This window comes from Martes martes (assembly GCF_963455335.1).
Source record: "Martes martes genome assembly, chromosome: 17".
Classification (NCBI taxonomy): Eukaryota; Metazoa; Chordata; class Mammalia; order Carnivora; family Mustelidae; genus Martes; species Martes martes.
The window spans coordinates 48,886,234-48,903,484 of NC_137905.1; the positions used below are offsets into that span (position 1 = coordinate 48,886,234).

General features: G+C 54.7%; 2 protein-coding genes across 4 annotated transcripts; one reads left to right on the forward strand and one right to left on the reverse strand.

Moving 5' to 3' along the window:
- Nucleotides 1-287: 287 nt before the first annotated feature.
- On the forward strand, nt 288-2,953 carry POLR1G (RNA polymerase I subunit G; the record flags this gene model as incomplete). The annotated part of the gene is given in 4 exon segments (XM_080827741.1): nt 288-302; nt 306-411; nt 784-925; nt 1,256-2,953. Coding segments are annotated over 4 exon segments (1,662 nt in total). The 3' UTR covers nt 2,655-2,953.
- On the reverse strand, nt 2,745-16,690 carry ERCC1 (ERCC excision repair 1, endonuclease non-catalytic subunit). 3 transcript variants are annotated; one of them, XM_080827742.1, is made up of 10 exons: nt 16,589-16,690; nt 16,007-16,118; nt 14,837-15,052; nt 11,270-11,373; nt 10,085-10,184; nt 8,817-8,893; nt 4,856-4,955; nt 3,531-3,602; nt 3,216-3,284; nt 2,745-2,894 (listed from the first exon to the last, which is right to left on the reverse strand). In XM_080827742.1, exons 2-10 carry the CDS (start codon nt 16,097-16,099, stop codon nt 2,841-2,843), a joined length of 885 nt encoding a protein of 294 aa, XP_080683868.1. In that variant the 5' UTR covers nt 16,100-16,118; nt 16,589-16,690; the 3' UTR covers nt 2,745-2,840. The 3 variants fall into 3 exon arrangements, with proteins under 3 accessions (XP_080683868.1, XP_080683870.1, XP_080683869.1); XM_080827744.1 differs by having other exon boundaries at nt 16,451-16,598; XM_080827743.1 differs by lacking the exon at nt 16,589-16,690 and adding an exon at nt 16,322-16,426.
- Between the last annotated feature and the right edge of the window lie 561 nt (nt 16,691-17,251).

Below are 17,251 nucleotides of genomic sequence, written 5' to 3' on the forward strand. Positions count from 1 at the left end.
ATCTCACACCAATCGAGCTTCCTGTCTCTTTAAGAGTTAGGAGCTACCAATGGGTCGGCCCCTTTAAGACGACGTTGGAGCAAATAATATGAGAGATTGGAGGGGGGATACCCGCCGGAGCCGGCGAAGCGCAAACACCCGCCAAGCAGCTAATTAGCTCCTTGGGGGAGAAAGTTTTCGGGGAAAGACGTCTTCCTCTGTTGTCTGCTGTGCACAAGCGGTAACCCCTCCCATTCTGCTCGTAGAGCGAGCGGGCCCCGAGCGACACCCCCGTGCTCTCCCACCGCATGGGCGCTCCCGGGTGAAGCCCCGCCCCCTGGTTCCACGTGGTCAGCTGCGCTTCTCGGGGACTCTTGGCGGGTGGGTCTGAGGAAGGCGCGGGTCCCGGGATGGCGGGCACCCCGTCCGGCGGTGAGTTGCATCAGGACGGGCTGGTGGGGTGCAGAGCTGGCTGCCGGGAGGAGAAAGGGGCGCCCGGGGGCGTTCGGACGGAAAAAGGGACATCCCAGAAACAGGGATCTCCGGAGAGAGTATCTCCCGGACTTCGGGAGATACTTCGGACTGAGGGAGGTTATGGGGTGGGGGAACCTACCGGTGGAGGGAAGGGCGCCTCCAGGAATTGGCTCGGTGGAGATAGGGGTGTCTCTGTGGAACAAGCAGGAGAAAGGAGACCGCGTGGGGGGATTGAGGCGCTCAGGAGGCTGGGACCCAACGGCCAGTGGGCACCCTGGAGGATTGGATCCGCGGGGAAGCGACAGCAGACCCCCGTTTCCTCTTCTGCAGGTGCTGCTCCGTTCTCCTGTCCCCCCAACTTTATCGCGACATCCCCAGCTTCAGAGCCCACTCGTTTCTCTCTGGAGGTGTTAAGGGACCCAGATACGGAACTGTGGCTTATCCAGGCTCCTGTAGACTTCGCCCCAGACTGGTGAGTGGTCCCAGGCTACCTCCTGGGAATACCCACCCCCCACCCCAGTGACCGAACTTGGGGGAAGTTTAGAGGGGCTTTCCAAAGGCACTCAGGGCGCCTGGGTGGTTTAGTTGGTTAAGCATCTGATTTTGGCTCAGGTCATGTTCTCAGGGTCCTGGGATCCAGCCCTGCATCGCTCTGGGGAGTTGGCTTCTCCCTCTCCCATGCTGGTGCTTCCTCTCTCAAATGAATAAAATTTTTTTTTTTTTTAGTGCTGTTTCTCAGCTCCTTTTCTCCCTTTCACCAAAACAATCTGATAAAGCTTCTGCCTTCCCCTTTTTCCTTCAGCCTCAATGGCCGGCTGGTGCCTCTCTCGGGCTCCCAGATTGTAAAGGGCAAGTTGGCAGGCAAGCGGCACCGCTACCGGGTCCTCAGAAGCAGCGGCCCCCAGGCTGGAGAAGCAATCCTGCTGGCTCCCTCAGGGGAGGCTGGAGGGGGACTCACCTGTGCCCCAGCCCCCCAGGGCAGCCTAAGGATCTTTGACAGTCCCCAAGAATCCCCACCCGGGACCCTGCTGCAGCCCATCCCAGCAAGCCCCCCACCACAGATACCCCCTGGCCTGAGGCCTCGGTTCTGTGCCTTTGGAGGCAGCCTACCAGTAACAGGGCCTGGGTCCGTCTTGGCACTGAAGTCGGCAGCCTCAAGGAAGAGAAAGAAGAAGAGACATACACCAGAAGCCTTAGTTCCCCAGGAGGCGGTTAATGGGCTTGGGGCCCTGGAGGCGGACACAGTTTTAGGGTCCCCAGATGGGGACGTGGGGAAGAAGAAAAAAAAGCAGGAGCTGAGAGAACCAGCGGTGATGGAGCCCTTGGCAGCAGAACCCACGGCTGAGACATCGGACGCCCCAGGAGCACCGCTCCTGTCCACCACCACCAGGAAGAAGAAAAAGAAGCCCCAAGGGGCAGAAACAGAAGAGCAGACGCCAGTGCCTGAAGAAAAGACAGCAGAGCTGGCATGCACAATTAAAAGGGAGCCTCTGGAAGAGACGGTCTTGTCTCCCACCAGGAAGAGGAAGAGGCAGAAGGGGACGGAAGGCTGGGAGCCAGGGGAAGGGACGCCAGCCGAGGCCCTGCTCCCGCTGAAGGTGGAGCCCCAGGAGGAACCCATCCCACTGCCCTCCTCGAAGAAAAAGAAAAAAGAAAAGGGGTACAAAGTCATGATGGAGCCTGCGACCGAGGCGACAGAGCTGGAGATGGGCCCTCTGGCGCTCCCAGGGGAGATAATGGAGCCCGAACGACCACATGAAGTGGACCCTGAGTCTGAGGCCGCTCCGGCGTCCACCAAAAAGAGGAGGAAGAAAGAAAAATGGCCAAACGCGACGGGGGAGCCAGGGGAGTCTCAGATGGAGCCTGAGCCGCCTGGGGACCTCGAGCCGCAAGCAGCCCTAGCAGCCACCAAGAAGAAGAAGAAGAAGGAACGCGGCCACAAAGCCACGGAGCCAACGGCCGAGATGAGCGCCCCACAGGCTGAGGTGTTGGAGCTGGAGCTGCGGGGCGAGGGGGAGCCCGAGGCCAGGGCAGATCCAGCATCCACCAAGAAGAGGAAGAAGCGGGGCCGGGAAAGTGGGGTGCCGGAGACGGCGGCCCAGGGGGAGATGCCCGGACCGCCGCTGCATCCAGAGTCCGGGGAGGTGGCTCCCACAGGACGGGAGAAGAAGCGGAAGAAGCTACAGCAGGATCCCGTGTAGTCTCCTCCCGGGAAACTGAGGGCTGCCGTTAAGAAAAGCTGGAAGTGACCACCTGGACCAGCAGAGAGCGAACACAGAGGACCCGGCCCTCCTCCTTGCCCCGGGTGACTGCCCCAGCACGCCAGCAGCAGCCTGGGCCAGGAAAATGCTTTATTGTTACACCAAGGGCCTCCTTCAAAGCTGGGGTCATCGGGGCACTTTCAGGAAGGGCTCGTGTAGGACGTCAAACAGCCTCCGGGCCTGGGTGAGAGCAAGAAAGAAACAAGGAGCCCGTCATTAAATGAGCCATTTGTTTGCTGCATCTGGAGTGGGCTTTTCTTCTTTCCCTCTCAGCTGGAGGGGACTCTGGGAACTAGGAGAGAAAGAGCCAGATCTTGAGTCTGTCCCAGACTGGCCGTGTGAGTTTAGGCTGGTCCCCACCCTCTCTGGGCCTCGGTTCTCCCCAGCTATAGGAGAAGCACTGTGAGCCTTCTGAAATCTTAGAGCTTTGGGATCTGAGGTCCCTTTAATTTGGAGCTCTCGCCTGCCTCGGCCCCTCAAGCCCATTCCCACAGCTCTTACCTTCTGGGGTCCCAGGCCCGGGCACAAAGCCAGATCTTCCCGCGATGCAACCATGAGCTGTTCCAGAGACTGAGGAAGATGGGAGCGAAGGGTCAGAGATGGGGAGCACGAGACTACCCTGCACCTGCTGATCGGGGGTCTCAGAGATCCCAGGAAGGAGCTGAGGTCCTGTGCGAGGGCAGGGGAGGCAGGAAGGATGGGGGCAAGGGGGCAGAGCAGTGGAAGAAAACAGTTGTGTAGGGGGTGGGGTGGGGCGGGTCCTTGAAGAGGCAAAGGGGTCAAAATGCCCATTGGGACAAGGGAGTCATTCCTTACCCCAAAAGTAGTCAGGAGGGTCTGGCTGTCTGTTTTATTGACTGACTTCACGGTGGTCAGGCATTCAGTGACCTGGAAGCGAAAGAGGCAGAGATGCATCACGAGAAGAAATGACCGCAAGAGGGAGCCCGTGGGGGGCAGTGCTGGGTCACCACTGTGTCCCCAGGACACCCTGCATGCAGGAGGCGTTCAAATAAATGCCTTTTTCTTTGATTAAAAAGTTCATCTCAGTGGGTTACCTGGGTAGCTCAGTCTGTTACGTGTCTGCCTTCAGCTCAGGGTCCTGGCATCGAGCCCTGTGTCGGGCCCCCCTGCTCAGTGCAGGTCCTGCTTCTCCCTCTCCTGCCTCTGCTCCTCCTCCCCCCCCACCCCCCACGCCATGCTCTCACAAACAAATAAAATCTTAAAAAATAATAACCTTAAAAAATTTTTTTAAATATAAGTTAATCTCAGAGTGGTCCCCGCACAGGTGAGAGGGTGTCAGTCCCCATCATGAGAAGATAAATACCATTTCTCTTGAGTTGGTTCTGCCCAGGGGAAGACCACAGGCTCTGGAGTCCCATGTGAGTTCAAGACCACTGCTTGCTCCCTGTGAGGCCTGGGCATGGGAATTGACCCCTCTGGGCCTCTTTTCAGGCAAGTGGGGGCCCCTAAGATTACCCACCTCAGCGGTGGCAGTGGATGTCCACCATTATTCAGTCATTGGAGCCCAGGTTAAATAATTCATTCAGCCAGTACTCCCTGAGCACCCACTGATTGCTGCGTGTGCTGGGGACACGGCAGAGACCAAGCCAGCCTGGCCCTCCTGGGGCTCCCAATCCAGTGTGGGAGACACAGCAGCTCCTGACATTGGTGACCCACACAGGGAGGGCTGAGGGGGAGACCCCAACAGGGGCACTTGACATGGCCTAGGGATCAGTGAGGGCTTCTTGGAGGAGGAGGCATCAAAGCTGAGACGGGAAAGATGGGATTAGGCAGGTAGGCAGGCAGAGGGAACAGAAGGTCACAAGCTTAGAGGATCGAGCCACGTCTGGGAGAATGTGACAGAATGCGACACCAGAGGCAGACGGGGCTGCTGAGCATTATAGGCAGGGCCTTGTAGAGTGTGGTGAGGAGGCCAGGCATTCCCTGAAGGCACTGGGGAGCCATGGGAGGGTTTTGAGCTGGGGAAGGCAGAATCAAGTTTGTGCTTAAAGAAGACCCCTCTAGCTGCTGTGTGAGTGAGAAAGGGGAGAAGGAGCTGACAGTGGGATGGGGAGAAGAGGTGGTTCGAGCCCCGGGAAGGAGCTGGGGGAGGCCGGGGAAGGGAGGTGCCGTGGCCTCACCCGGGAGACGAAGTCCTGCTCCAGCTTCTCCATCAGGAGGTCCGCCGGCTTCTGCTCATAGGCCTTGTAGGTCTCCAGGTAGCGCCCGGCCTCTTCCGGGCTGGGGTGAGAACATTTGGGTCAGCCGGGGGAGGGGGGCATGTTTTAGGTTCATTATGTTCATTATGATGCTAACTCTAATACAGAGGGAAAAAAAAAAAAACAAACTTTCCTCCTCTAAATGTTCCCTGGCTACAACCCCGGCCAGGTGCACCTTTGCTGGCTAAGGGGCCGAGCCTGGGAGCCCGACCTGCTGGATTCAGGTTGCCCCTGCCCACTTGAGTGACCCTGGGGCCAGTGATTTTCTCTCTCTGGGCCTCAGTCTCCTCATCTGTAAAGTGGAGTGGATGGCAGAGTTGCGACAACTATAGGAGCCACGGCTTCAAGCGCTCAGAGACCTGCTTAAGAAACACAAGCTATTCTCGGGTGTATGCGGAGCAGGTATGTGGAGTTTGAGAGGGAGAAAAAACCAGAAACACTGTTACTCTCTTCCTAGCCCTAGGAAGACCAATTCAGGAGGCGTTCAGTCCCCACTGCTGACGGCCGAATCTTACTATAGCTGCTAACATGACCTGACGATCACAATTTTCACATCAGGCACGGCTTCCTCTGACCTGTAACCAACTGCTTCAAAGGTAGGCGACCTAAGCAAATCTTCACAAGGCTCTATCTGTGTGCAGAAGAAAGTAGCTCAAGTTTATTGGCTCTGGGAAGAAGCTGGCCTTTTTTGTTCGGGGAACTTGCGAAGAGTGAGTTGAGTGGAAGTAAATAGAGGATTCAGGGTCAAGGCCTTCGGATCCTAGCTAAAGAGCAATGTTTTTTGGTTACCTTTTTTTTTTTTTTTAATTAAGTGATGGTTCATATTTTCGAAAGAAACATTCATTTTTCTAATTCTATTTTTTTTTCTCATTAGACGAGCGTTGCAGCTTTTCTCTTCGGCAGGATTACTGTTAACAATTCTTTTTTTTTTTTTTTTTTAAGATTTTATTTATTTATTTGACAGAGAGAGAGATCACAAGTAGGCAGAGAGGCAGGCAGGGAGAGAGGAGGAAGCAGGCTCCCTGCTGAACAGAGAGCCCGATGCGGGGCTCAATCCCAGGACCCTGAGATCATGACCTGAGCCAAAGGCAGTGGCTTTACCCCACTGAGCCACCCAGGCGCCCTGGAATTTGCTTTCTTTTTCGCACTCTGCAATATAAGCAGGATGTCTTCCCCTGTCAGCAGAAGGAGCTTGGCCTCTTTTATTTAACGGTTGCAAAATATTCCATGATTTGCATGTAAAGACACAGGAAACATTCCTCTTCATGGGGGCCTAGCTGCATGCCAGGCGCTAACTCCTTATGGTCAGAAGCTTCCAGAACCACCCCCCCACCCCCCCCACCCCCACCCAGAGCTCCTATAAGGCACTTAATATTTTGAAACAATTATACAGAGGGGGAAGCATGGACCAGCGGGGTAGGATCATTTGCCCAAAATGACACAGCTGGCTGAGAGAAACAGCATCCTTAACTTTACGTGACGCTACTTCCCACAAAATGGAGTAACGTTTACACTTGCTTTTAATATACAACTAACTCAGGGGCGCCCGGCTGACCGGTAGAGTATGCGACACCTGATCTCTTGGGTCGTGAGTTCAAGGTCGTGACCTGGCCTATCTGCTTGACAGAACATTACACAGCTGGGAAAGAATGCGCATCCAGACAATGGGATATTATTCAGCTGTAAGAAGTGAGCTTCCAAATCACAAGAAGGCCTGGAGGAACCTTAGAAGCATATTGCTAAGTGAAAGAAGCCAATCTGGAAAGGCTTCTGTGAGGTAAGAGGAAACTTCTACGGTCTCTGCGCCCTGCTTTCCAGCACAGAGCTCGGGAGACCCTTGTACGTTCCTCAGTGAAAAAAGCACAAGGATGAGGCACCTGGGTGGCTCAGTGGGTTAAAGCCTCTGCCTTTGGCTCAGGTTGGGATCTCAAGAGTCCTGGGATCGAGCCCTGCATCGGGCTCCCTGCCCCCACCCCCCGCCCCTGCTTACTTGTGATCTCTGTCAAATAAATAAATAAAATCTTTTTAAAAAGAAAAGAACACAAGGAGCATCTTTGTTCTATGTTTTTTAAAGATTTTATTTATTTGAGAGAGAGAACAACTCAGGGAGGGGGACAGGGAGAAGCAGGCTCCCCGCTGAGCAAGTAGCCCGATGCGGGGCTCGATCCCAGGACCCTGGGGATCCCCTCCTCAGAGGTCAATGCTGTCCAAGGCCTGGAGCCCTTTGCAGCCCTTTCTAGTTTATCCGCATACGTGTCTGTTCCAAACCACGGCTCCCTTTCCTTCCTTCTGCCCATAAATAAAAATATGGTGCTGTCTGGTTCTCACCACTGAAGCTGCACTGATGGCCCGCGTCATCGCGGGTGCACCCTTTGCACACGCGAGCAGGGCTCATCCTGGTGCGGGAATGTCTGCGTTGAACAGCGGTGTCTGTTTCGTGTTAATAGCCAATCAAGTCTCCCGCCAACCAAACGTGCAGGTGCCTGTTTCATGCTATCCATCTGAGACGTTTTCACCAGATTTATGGGAGGAAAATGGCACCTCATTTTTAAAAATCAGCTTTTTTCAGGTGCCTAGGTGGCTTAGTCAGTTGAGCGTCTGCCTTCGGCTCAGGTCATAATCCCAGGGTGGGATTGAGCCCCACATGGGGCTTCCTGCTCAGCAGGGGGTCTGCTTCTCCCTCTGTCTCTGCCCCTCCCCCACCACGTGTGCTCCCTCTCGTTCTCTCAAATAAAATCTTAAAAAAATAGAATAAAATTAAATTTACTTTTTCCCTGATAAAAAATAAAGTTGATTTTTTTCATGTGTTTTGGCAATCTGAATTAAACGCTTATTTGGGCTCTTACTGACTTCCAGAAATTTCTTTCCACATACAAATATATAATAAATGTTTAAATATATGCATGTAAGTATAAATATTTAAGTGTATTAACACTGCATAAATATAACTTATATGTACATACATAAATTAGAGATGTTAAATCTTTATTTTATACATATATATAGACATTGTATACGTGTATATATATGTGCACAGCAAGTACTTTTTTGTAATTTGTCACTTGGCTTTTAACTTTATTTACAGTCTCTTACTATCCACAACTTTTAAAGTTTTAATATTCTCAAATCAGCCAAACCTTTTCCTTTATGGCTTTGGGGTTTTGGGTCTTGCTTTAGACCCAAAACTTTTCCTACCCCAAGATTACAAAAAACATTCTCCTGTAAGATTTCTTCTAACACCTTGTTTTTGTTTTTTTTTAATGTCTCTAATTTGTCAGGATTTAATTTTTCTTTATGGTGTGAGGAAGGGATATCTTTTTTCCAATTAGAAATTAGCCAATCTAAATAGTCTTTAGAAACCAAGATGTGGTATTAGTTATTCAGACAGACTTTATGTCTAACTCATCAGTGCCTAGTATGGTTCTGGCAATCTGATCTAGGTCACCTGTTTTTGTGACCGTGGCCCTCTAAGATATTAAGACCCTATTTTATTTTATTTTATTTTTTTAAAGATTTTATTTTTTTTTTTTATTTGACAGAGATCACAAGTAGGCAGAGAAGCAGGCAGAGAGAGAGGAGGAAGCAGGCCCCCTGCTGAGCAAAGAGCCCGATTCGGGGCTCCATCCCAGGACCCTGGGATCATGACTTGAGCTGAAGGCAGAGGCTTTAACCCACTGAGCCACCCAGGCGCCCCAAGACCCTATTTTAAAGATGAAGACATTGAGGCCCAGAGGGAGGCAGTGCCTGGACCAGGCTCATACGGGGAGTTCACGGCAGGAGAAGGAAAGGTCTGGCGGCGGTGGGGGGGGGGGGTTGGGGGGGTGAGGGGGGTGGACTGACTCTCGGGATGGAGCCTGACCTGGGCGGGGAGCCTCGGTCTCACCTCCAGGCAAGGACTAGGGTGCAGTCAGCCAGGATGCACATCTTGGCCAGCTCCTTGAGGGCCTGCTGAGGATCTTTCTGGGTGGAAAAGAAAATCAGAATGAGAAATCTGATGGAAAGCAAGGAATTACAGTCTTGAAAACACAGTAGGTTAGGATGCCAAGCACCCTCCACTCGACTGACACGCGCTAAGCTCTGACCGGGAGTGCACCTGTGCTGGGCAGTGCCATGACCCGGCAGCAACCAAGACAGCCCAGGCTCTGCCCTCTCGGGCTCACAGTCTGATGAGGCAGATAAACTGTCCCGCACAGTGATGAGCCAGAGGGGCCAGGACTGGGATGGGAGAGTAGGAGCATCTGACCTGCCCAGGGGATCAGGGAGAGCTTCCTGGAGGAAGGGACATCTGAGCTGAGACCTGAAGGGGGATGAAGAGGTGCGAAGGAGGCAAAGGAGAGCAAAAATGGAATTCCACAGAGAACAGCTTGTCCGAAGGATGGGAGGGGGAAGAGGGCTTGAGGAGTTATGATTCACATAGTATGTGAGAATAATGTAAAGGGGTGACCACACAGAAGTGAGAAGTGAACCCGGAGGGACGCCTGGATGGCTCAGCGGGTTAAGCCTCTGCCTTCGGCTTGGGTCATGATCTCAGGGTCCTGGGATCGAGCCCCGCATCGGGCTCTCTGCTCAGCGGGGAGCCTGCTTCCCTCTCACTCTCTCTGCCTGCCTCTCTGCCTACTTGTGATCTCTCTCTCTCTGTCAAATAAGTAAATAAAATCTTAAAAGAAAAAAAAAGAAAAGAAAAGAAATGAACCCAGAGCGTGGGGAATGGGGGGCAGGCACACAGGGCCTGACGGGCCACGGAGGGCACTGGAGAGCCACGGAGAGATCTAGACAGATCTGTGCTTTAGGGAAACTCCTCTGGCTGCTGTAAGGAGGGGAGGCACTGAGGCTGGAGGCCACGAGACAAGGGAAGAGGCTGGAGCCAAGCCCCCGGATGAGAGGATGACACAGATGCAAGTCACGTTCAGGCGGCCGAGGGCTGGGCTCGGCCGAAGTGGGATGGGGAAGGAGAAGACAGATGATTTTACCCTCCGACCCCCCTTGCCAATACAGGGTATCAAACGCAGACATGAGAGGTGGTTCCTCACTGAGGCTTCAGCTTGCATCTTTCCTCGGGTTTCAACAGTCCACTTGGCGGCCGTGAGGCCCAACGCGCCCCATTTCATAGATGGGGCCAATGAGGCCGGTAGGGAAGTGACCGCTGCTTACCACGTCCACCTGGACGAGCAGGACCCGCAGGGCGAAGCTCTTCCCCAGGCTCTGCAGCCGCTCGTGGATGTAGTCTGGGTGGAGGTTGTGGTAGCGGAGGCTGGGGGGGCAGGGGAGAGGGAGGGATTGGGAGGCCTCAGTCTCCCCGAGACCCCGGGAGCCCTTCTTCACTCTCGCTGGCAGGCAGAGGGCGTGGGCAACACAGGGATCTGAGGCTCAGAGAAGTGAAGTGACGTGGCCCAGCTCACCCAGCAAGGCAGGGGCATGGTGGGGTTCGCAGCGAGGGCTGCCTGGCTCTGGCTCCCTGGAGGGACAGACCCCAGGTTCCTCACAGAGGCAGGCAAGAGACTTGGGCTTTGGGTAGAGGATAGGAGACCAGGGCTCAGAGAGCGTGGACTGGGGGACACTGTGCAGCTGATCTTGGGAGGCAGGCCTATCCCAGGGACTGTCTGCTTTGGCCTCAAAGGGTGCTGGCAGGGGGAAGGGGTGGCTTTTCCACCCAGGGACTAGGAGACATCTCTGCCCAGCAGCCACCAGCTCTCCCACCTTGCAGGGAGGACAGGAACTTAGAAGTTTCACTTCCCCCTCGAGCTCTGTCTGGAGAGGAACCCCGGGGAGTAGAGAGGGAATGGGCTTCATAGGGGCAGAGGGTAGAGAAATCCTGGTTCTCATCAACTCGTTCTAGATGTCTGGGACATGAGTGACCTGACCCCTTCCTCCCTTAGACCCAGGAGTCCAGGCCACCAGCCTCCTCCTCCTTCAGACCCAGGAGCCTAAGGCCTCCAGCCCTCTCCTCCCTCAGACCCAGGAGTCCAGGCCCCCAGCCCCTCCTCCCTCAGACTCAGAAGTCCAGGCCATCAGTCCCCTCCTCCCTCAGACCCAGGAGCCCAGCCCCCAACCCCCTCCTCCCTCAGAACCAGGAGCCTAAGGCCCCCCAGCCCTGTCCTCCCTCAGACTGAGGAGCCCATGCCCCCAGCCCCTCCTCCCTCAGACCCACAGTCTGGGCCTGCAGCTCTTCTGACTCTGGGCACCTCCAGGCTAAGACCTCTTCCTCCCATACAAGGTCCCATGGAGGCCCAGAGCCAACAGGGCCACATGCAAAGGTCTCCCCGTGAACAGTCCAAAACATTGGGAAGTTACCCTCCCAGGCCTCCCTGGAAGGTGGGGCAGCCCCTCAGAGCTCACCTGAGGAACAGGGCACAGGTGCTCTGGCCCAGCACGTAGTCGGGAAGCACGTCACCAAACTCCCAGGGCACGTTACGCACAAACTTCAGCACGGGGTTGCCCCTCTGGGGAGGGAGGAAGGGCCAAAGCCATTAACAGGAATAGTCCTGGGACTACTGCCACCCCAGGGCCCCCTCCCCCACCACTGTCAACACCTCCCCACCTCTTCCTGCCTGTGCCTGTGGCCCTCCTCTCCAGAGCCTACCTCCTCAGCCTGAAATGTCCTTGGAGCTCTGGCTCTGACCTAGGCCCCTCCCCCAGCCCTGAGCCTTAACTAAAGGATCCCTGAGTCTCTCTAGCTCAGCCCTCTCCCCTGGCCCCACGTGTGTGTCCTGGGGCTGTGGGACACTTCCTCCAGGAGGTCTGCCCCACTGCCTCCCAAGTGCCTTCAGCATCAGCCCTCACACCTGCCCCTCCAACCGGCCCCACTTCGGGGACAGCCCCGCCATCCAGAGACCCGAGCCTGGTCATGGACATGTCTCTCTCCCCCTCCTCCTCCAGGTAGGATGTCTACCTGAGACAGGATCCCATTTCATTTGTAAAGGATTAATCTGGGGCATCTGGGTGGCTCAGTCAGTTAAGCATCTGCCTTGGGCTCAGGTCATGATCCCAGGGTCCTGGGATCAAGCCCTGCATCGGGCTCCCGGCTCCCTCTACCCCTCCCCGCTGCTCGTGATCTCTCTCTCTCAAATAAACAAAATACATTTTAAAAAGGATTACTGGACACCTGGGTGGCTCAGTGGGTTTAGCCACTGCCTTCGGCTCAGGTCATGATCCTGGAGTTCTGGGATAGAGTCCCGCATCGGGCTCTCTGCTCAGCGGGGAGTCTGCTTCTCCCTCTAACCTTCTCCCCTCTCATGCTCTCTCTCACTCTCTCTCTCAAATAAATAAATAAAATCTTAAATAAATAAATAAATAAATGGATCACCTTGTCCCCTTCACACCCACAAGAATGGCCGAAACGGTCAAAAAGACCAACAAGGGGGGCGCCTGGGTGGCTCAGTGGGTTAAAGCCTCTGTCTTTGGCTCGGGTCATGATCCCAGGGTCCTGGGATCGAGCCCCACATCGGGCTCTCTGCTCAGTAGGGGACCTGCTTCCTTCTCTCTCTCAGCCTCTCTCTCTGCCTACTTGTGATCTCTGTCTGTCAAATAAATAAATAAACTCTTAAAAAAAAAAAAAAAAGACAGACAAGGAAAGGCGGTGAGGATCTGGGCAAACTGGAACGGCCGCCCACTGCTGGCGGGAACCTAAACCGAAGGCGAGTTGGAGAAAATGGTTTGGCAGTTCCTAAAAAAGCTCACTCTAGAGCCGCCCCATGACCCAGCAAGTCCACGCCTGCATAAATTCCCCAGAGAACCGAAAACCCACATCTATCAAAAAACCCAAACGCAAATGTTCAGGGCAGCATCTTTGGAATAACCAACAAGTACCAACAGCGGAGGGAAGGAACCCCGGCCCGGCGCCCCCACACGCCGGGATACTCTCGGGCCCTCGAAGGGGAAGGAAGGAAGCACGGACTCGCGCTACCTCGTGGAGGAACCTGAAAGCCTTATACCAGGTGAAAGGAGCCAGACGTCACCCGACAGACGTGGGTTGTCTGCGCTTTTTGGCTATTCGAAACAAACCTGCGGGGAACACTTGTGCCCCAGATTTTGTACGGATGTATGTTGTCTTTTCTCCGGAACATCTACCTAGAAGACTTCCCGGGTCATACGGTAACTCTTATTTTTTTTTCAAGATTTTATTTTTGTGGGGGGCGTCTGGGTGGCTCAGTTGGGTAAGCATCTGACTCTTGTTTTCGGCTCAGATCATGATCTCACGGTCGCGGGATCGAGCCTTAAGTTGGGCTCCATGCTCAGTGGGGAGTCTGCTGGAGGTTCTCTCTCTCCCTCTGCCCCCCCACTTGCTTGCTCTCTCTCAAATAAATAAATAAAATCCTTCTAAAAAATTATATATATTTTTGGGGCACCTGGGTGGCTCAGTGGGTTGAGCCTCTGCCTTAGGCTCAGGTCATGATCTCAGGGCCCTGGGATCGAGACCTGCGTCGGGCTCTCTGCTCGCGGGGAGCCTGCTTCCCCCTCTCTCTCTGCCTGCCTTTCTGCCTACTTGTGATCTGTCAAATAGATAAATGAAATCTTTAAAAAAATTTATATATATTTCTAGGTAATTAAACTTAACATGGGGCTCGAACCTACAACCCTGAGGTCCACCAACTGAAACAGCCAGGTGCCCCACTAACTCTACGCTTAAGTGAGGAACTGCCAGACTGTTTTCCAAGGTGGCTGCACCATTGTGCATTCCCACCAGCAGCCTGTGAGGGCTCCAGTTCCTCCATGGCCTCGAGACCCTTCTATGGCCTGTTGATGAGAGCCATCCTCATGGGCATAAACTGCTACCCCACTGTGATCTTGATTTGCATTTCCCTGGCAGCGGACAATATTGAGCATCTTTTCACATTCTCGGGTCCTACCATTATCTCTGTAAGTGGCTGCTCTTCTGGAGAAGGGGACCTCCACCAACAGCAGAGCCCTCACCTGCTGCCCTTCTATCACTCTATCCCCAGCCTAGAACGAGCACTTGGCGACCTCTGAACATACCTGCGGACTGCAGGCAGGCGAAACCTCGTTTCAAAGACACAGATGAGTTAAGTCACTCACTCAAGATCACACAGCTACTGTGTGCCAGAGCAGGATGCAAACTCAGGCCCGCGTTCAAGAAACAGTTTTTGGGGGTACCTGGGTGGCTCAGTGGGTTAAAGCCTCTGCCTTCAGCTCGGGTCGTGATCCCAGGGTCCTGGGATCGAGCCCCACATCAGGCTCTGCTCAGCAGGGAGCCTGCTTTCCTTCCTCTCTCTCTGCCTGCCTCCCTGCCTACCTATCATCTCTGTGTGTCAAATAAATAAATAAAATCTTAAAAAAAAAAAAAGAAAGAAAAAGAAACAGTTTTTGAATGAACAAACCCGGGGGATAGGAAATTTAGTTGCACTAACGTGATCGCACCCCTAAAAAGAAGAGTCAGAGTGTTAAAGACTAAACTTTTGTGTCCCCCCCGCAAATTCACATGTGGAAATCCTAACCCATGATGTGATGGTATTAGGAGGTGAGGAGAGGCGATTTGGTCATGAAGGTGGAACCCCCGTGAAAGGGATTAGGGCCTTCATAAAAGGGACCCCAGAGCACTCCCTCGCCCCTTCTGCTGTGTGAGGACACAGTGAGAAGTCAGCAGTCTATGAACCGGGGTCCTTCCTGGACACTGAATCTGCCAGGGCCTTGACCTTGGACTTCCCAGGCTCCAGAACTCTTGAGAAATAAATGTTTGCTGTTTACACTACCCAGCCTACGGTATTTTTGTCATAACAAACAACAGGACACGGGGCAACCTCAGCTCATACGTGGTACTTGAATGGATGAATGAAAGAGGGGCCCCGCCCGGAGCACAGTGGCTAGAGCTCAGCCTCCCTTCCACGACCCACTAGAACTCCCCGCCCCATAACCCGAGTTTCCACCACTTCTCCATCCCCTCCTCACCTGGCGGGGGCTCACAATGATGCTGCTGGATTTCGCCCCTGGTTTGGGGGCCTGATTAGCAGTCTCTCCTGCCAGGGGCTCGGACCCGGGGGGTTGTGGTGCTCCGGCCCCTCCTGGAGGTCCCGAGATGGCATACTCGGCGTATGTCTGAGGGGCTGCCTGAGGTGAGCTCTCCACGGTGGGCAGGCTCCGGGTGGATTTGAACAAGGGCTTGACCTGTGCAAGGGAGGGGAGTGTCGAAATCAAGATCGAGCCCCTTCTCCCCACTCCTCAGCCTCTGCACTGGTCCCGGCAACCTTCTCTCTCCCTTGGACCCCTGCAGTCACCTCCTCACCAGTTCCCTGCCTACACCCTTACTCCCCACAATCTGTTCACTGTCATTTCATGACCCTCTGCTTGGAGACCTCGGTGGTTCCCATCTCAGAGCAAAAGCTGAAGCTGTCACCACAGCCCACAAGACTCTGGACCATCTGTCCCTGCCCCCTTGCCTCGGGGTGGGGAGGGTCTCACCTCTCACCTCTTTCCCTTTGTTTTCTCTAGTCTAGCCCCACTGGCATTCTTCCTGCCCTCGAACTCCCTGGGCCTTTGCACTGGCTGTCCCTTCTGCCTCCAGATGTTCTCACACAGCTCACTCCCTCACCTCTTTCACATCACCGGGAGATGTCACCTCCTCAGAGAAGCAGTCCCTTCACTTAAGGTAGCACCTTTCCCCCATCACCCCCTATACCCTTAGCCCACTTTGTTTTTCTTCCTAGCACCTAGTGAACAGCCAGTCCTCAGCACCAGCCAATTGTTTTCCCATAGGAATGTGACCTCAGTGTTGTCAGCTCCTTCCATTTACCAAAACATGCCAAAAGCACAGACTTTCTTTTTAATTGCAAAGCCTTCCAATTCTCAAACATCAGCAATAAACTGATGCTTTGCCAACCAGGGTGCCAGCCACATAAAACAGGGCTTGGCGGTTCGCTCTCCCTGCCTGGAGCCCTGTCTTGGAATCGCCAAGACATTTTACAGATAGGGAAACAGACTTGCGGAGAGCAGAGATGTTTTCCCAAGGTGACCCAGATCACATTTCCTAACCCACACGGGTGGCCACAGGACCGTTCCTGTCCTCCTTCCTCTCAATCCCCCACCCAGCCTCCCAGCCTTCTCCCTATCTCCTCGTCCTACCCCTGCAGGAGGGGCCTCATCCTCCTCCAGCGGTATGAAGAATTTCTTCCTCGTGGGTGGCCCAGAGGGCTGCCGCACTCCCTCTTCGTCCATCCCAAGGTTCTTCTAGGGCCTGGAAATGAAGACATGGCGGCGGGGGCGAGGGAAACACCAGCGCCTGCATTCCCATCCTCCCAGCAGGAAGTCCCACTCACAGCCATCCCACCCCAAAAATCCCGGGGCTCCGCTGCGTCAAGTTCCAAATACCCAGTGCACTGGATTCTTTAAAGCCCCGCCCACACGTAGCCTCTACCTTCAGCTCGCCCCGCCCCTTACCGGTCCAGGCGTTCCATTAGCCCCGCCCCTCAAGGTCCCCCACGTTCTATTCGCCCCGCCCTCACTGTTCCCGCCTTCCGTTGGCCCAGTCGAGCCTCTGTCCCCTCCTTCCCGCCCCAGGGCTTGCACCTGATACCCTCCCCTCGCTCCATCTCGTTCTTCTCTCAGACACTGCAACGATTGATTGGCTCCTGTGGCTGCCAATCGCCTCCCCCTCCCCCCACGTCTCTCGACCGAGTCGGCTGTCGGAGCGCCGCGAGGACTCACCCTTGCCCCCGAGCCGCGAGTAAAAAACCGGAGAGGGACAGAGGCTTCCCACCGCCGACGCGGCCAGCGCGTCCCCGGGCTCGCCGCACTTCCGGCCTCTCTAGCCCCCGATCCCGCCCTCACCGTTCCCAGAGGGGTAGAGCTTCGAGAGGGGCGGTCCCTGCGCAGCTCTCTATGGTCCTGGAGGACTGCGGAGGTTTGGGTTGGAGAGCGGTTGATCTAACCACCTGAACGTCTCCGGTAGCCGAGAAGTTCAATTTCGGTGCCCTTATGAGGCACCTCCTTGTGCTGGAGCTCCGGACAGGATTCACTGCGGGGTTAGGGTGGGGTGGAGTGGGGGGGGGATTGGGGGGGAATGGCGGGAGATCGAATTAGGTTTCTCCCGGGGCACCTGGGTGGCTCAGTGGGTCAAGCCTCTGCCTTCGGCTCAGGTCATGATCTCAGGGTCCTGAAATCGAGCCCCGCTTCGGGCTCTCTGCTCGGCGAGGAGCCTGCTTCTCCCCGCCTCTCTCTCTGCCTGCCTCTGCCTACTTGTGATTTCTCTCTGTTAAATGAATAAATAAAACCTTAAAAAAAAATTAGGTTCCTCCTCTCAGTCCAGACTTTGACTCACATCCCAGTTCTGCGCCATTGACTTGGCCTCGGTTTCCACATTCATTCATT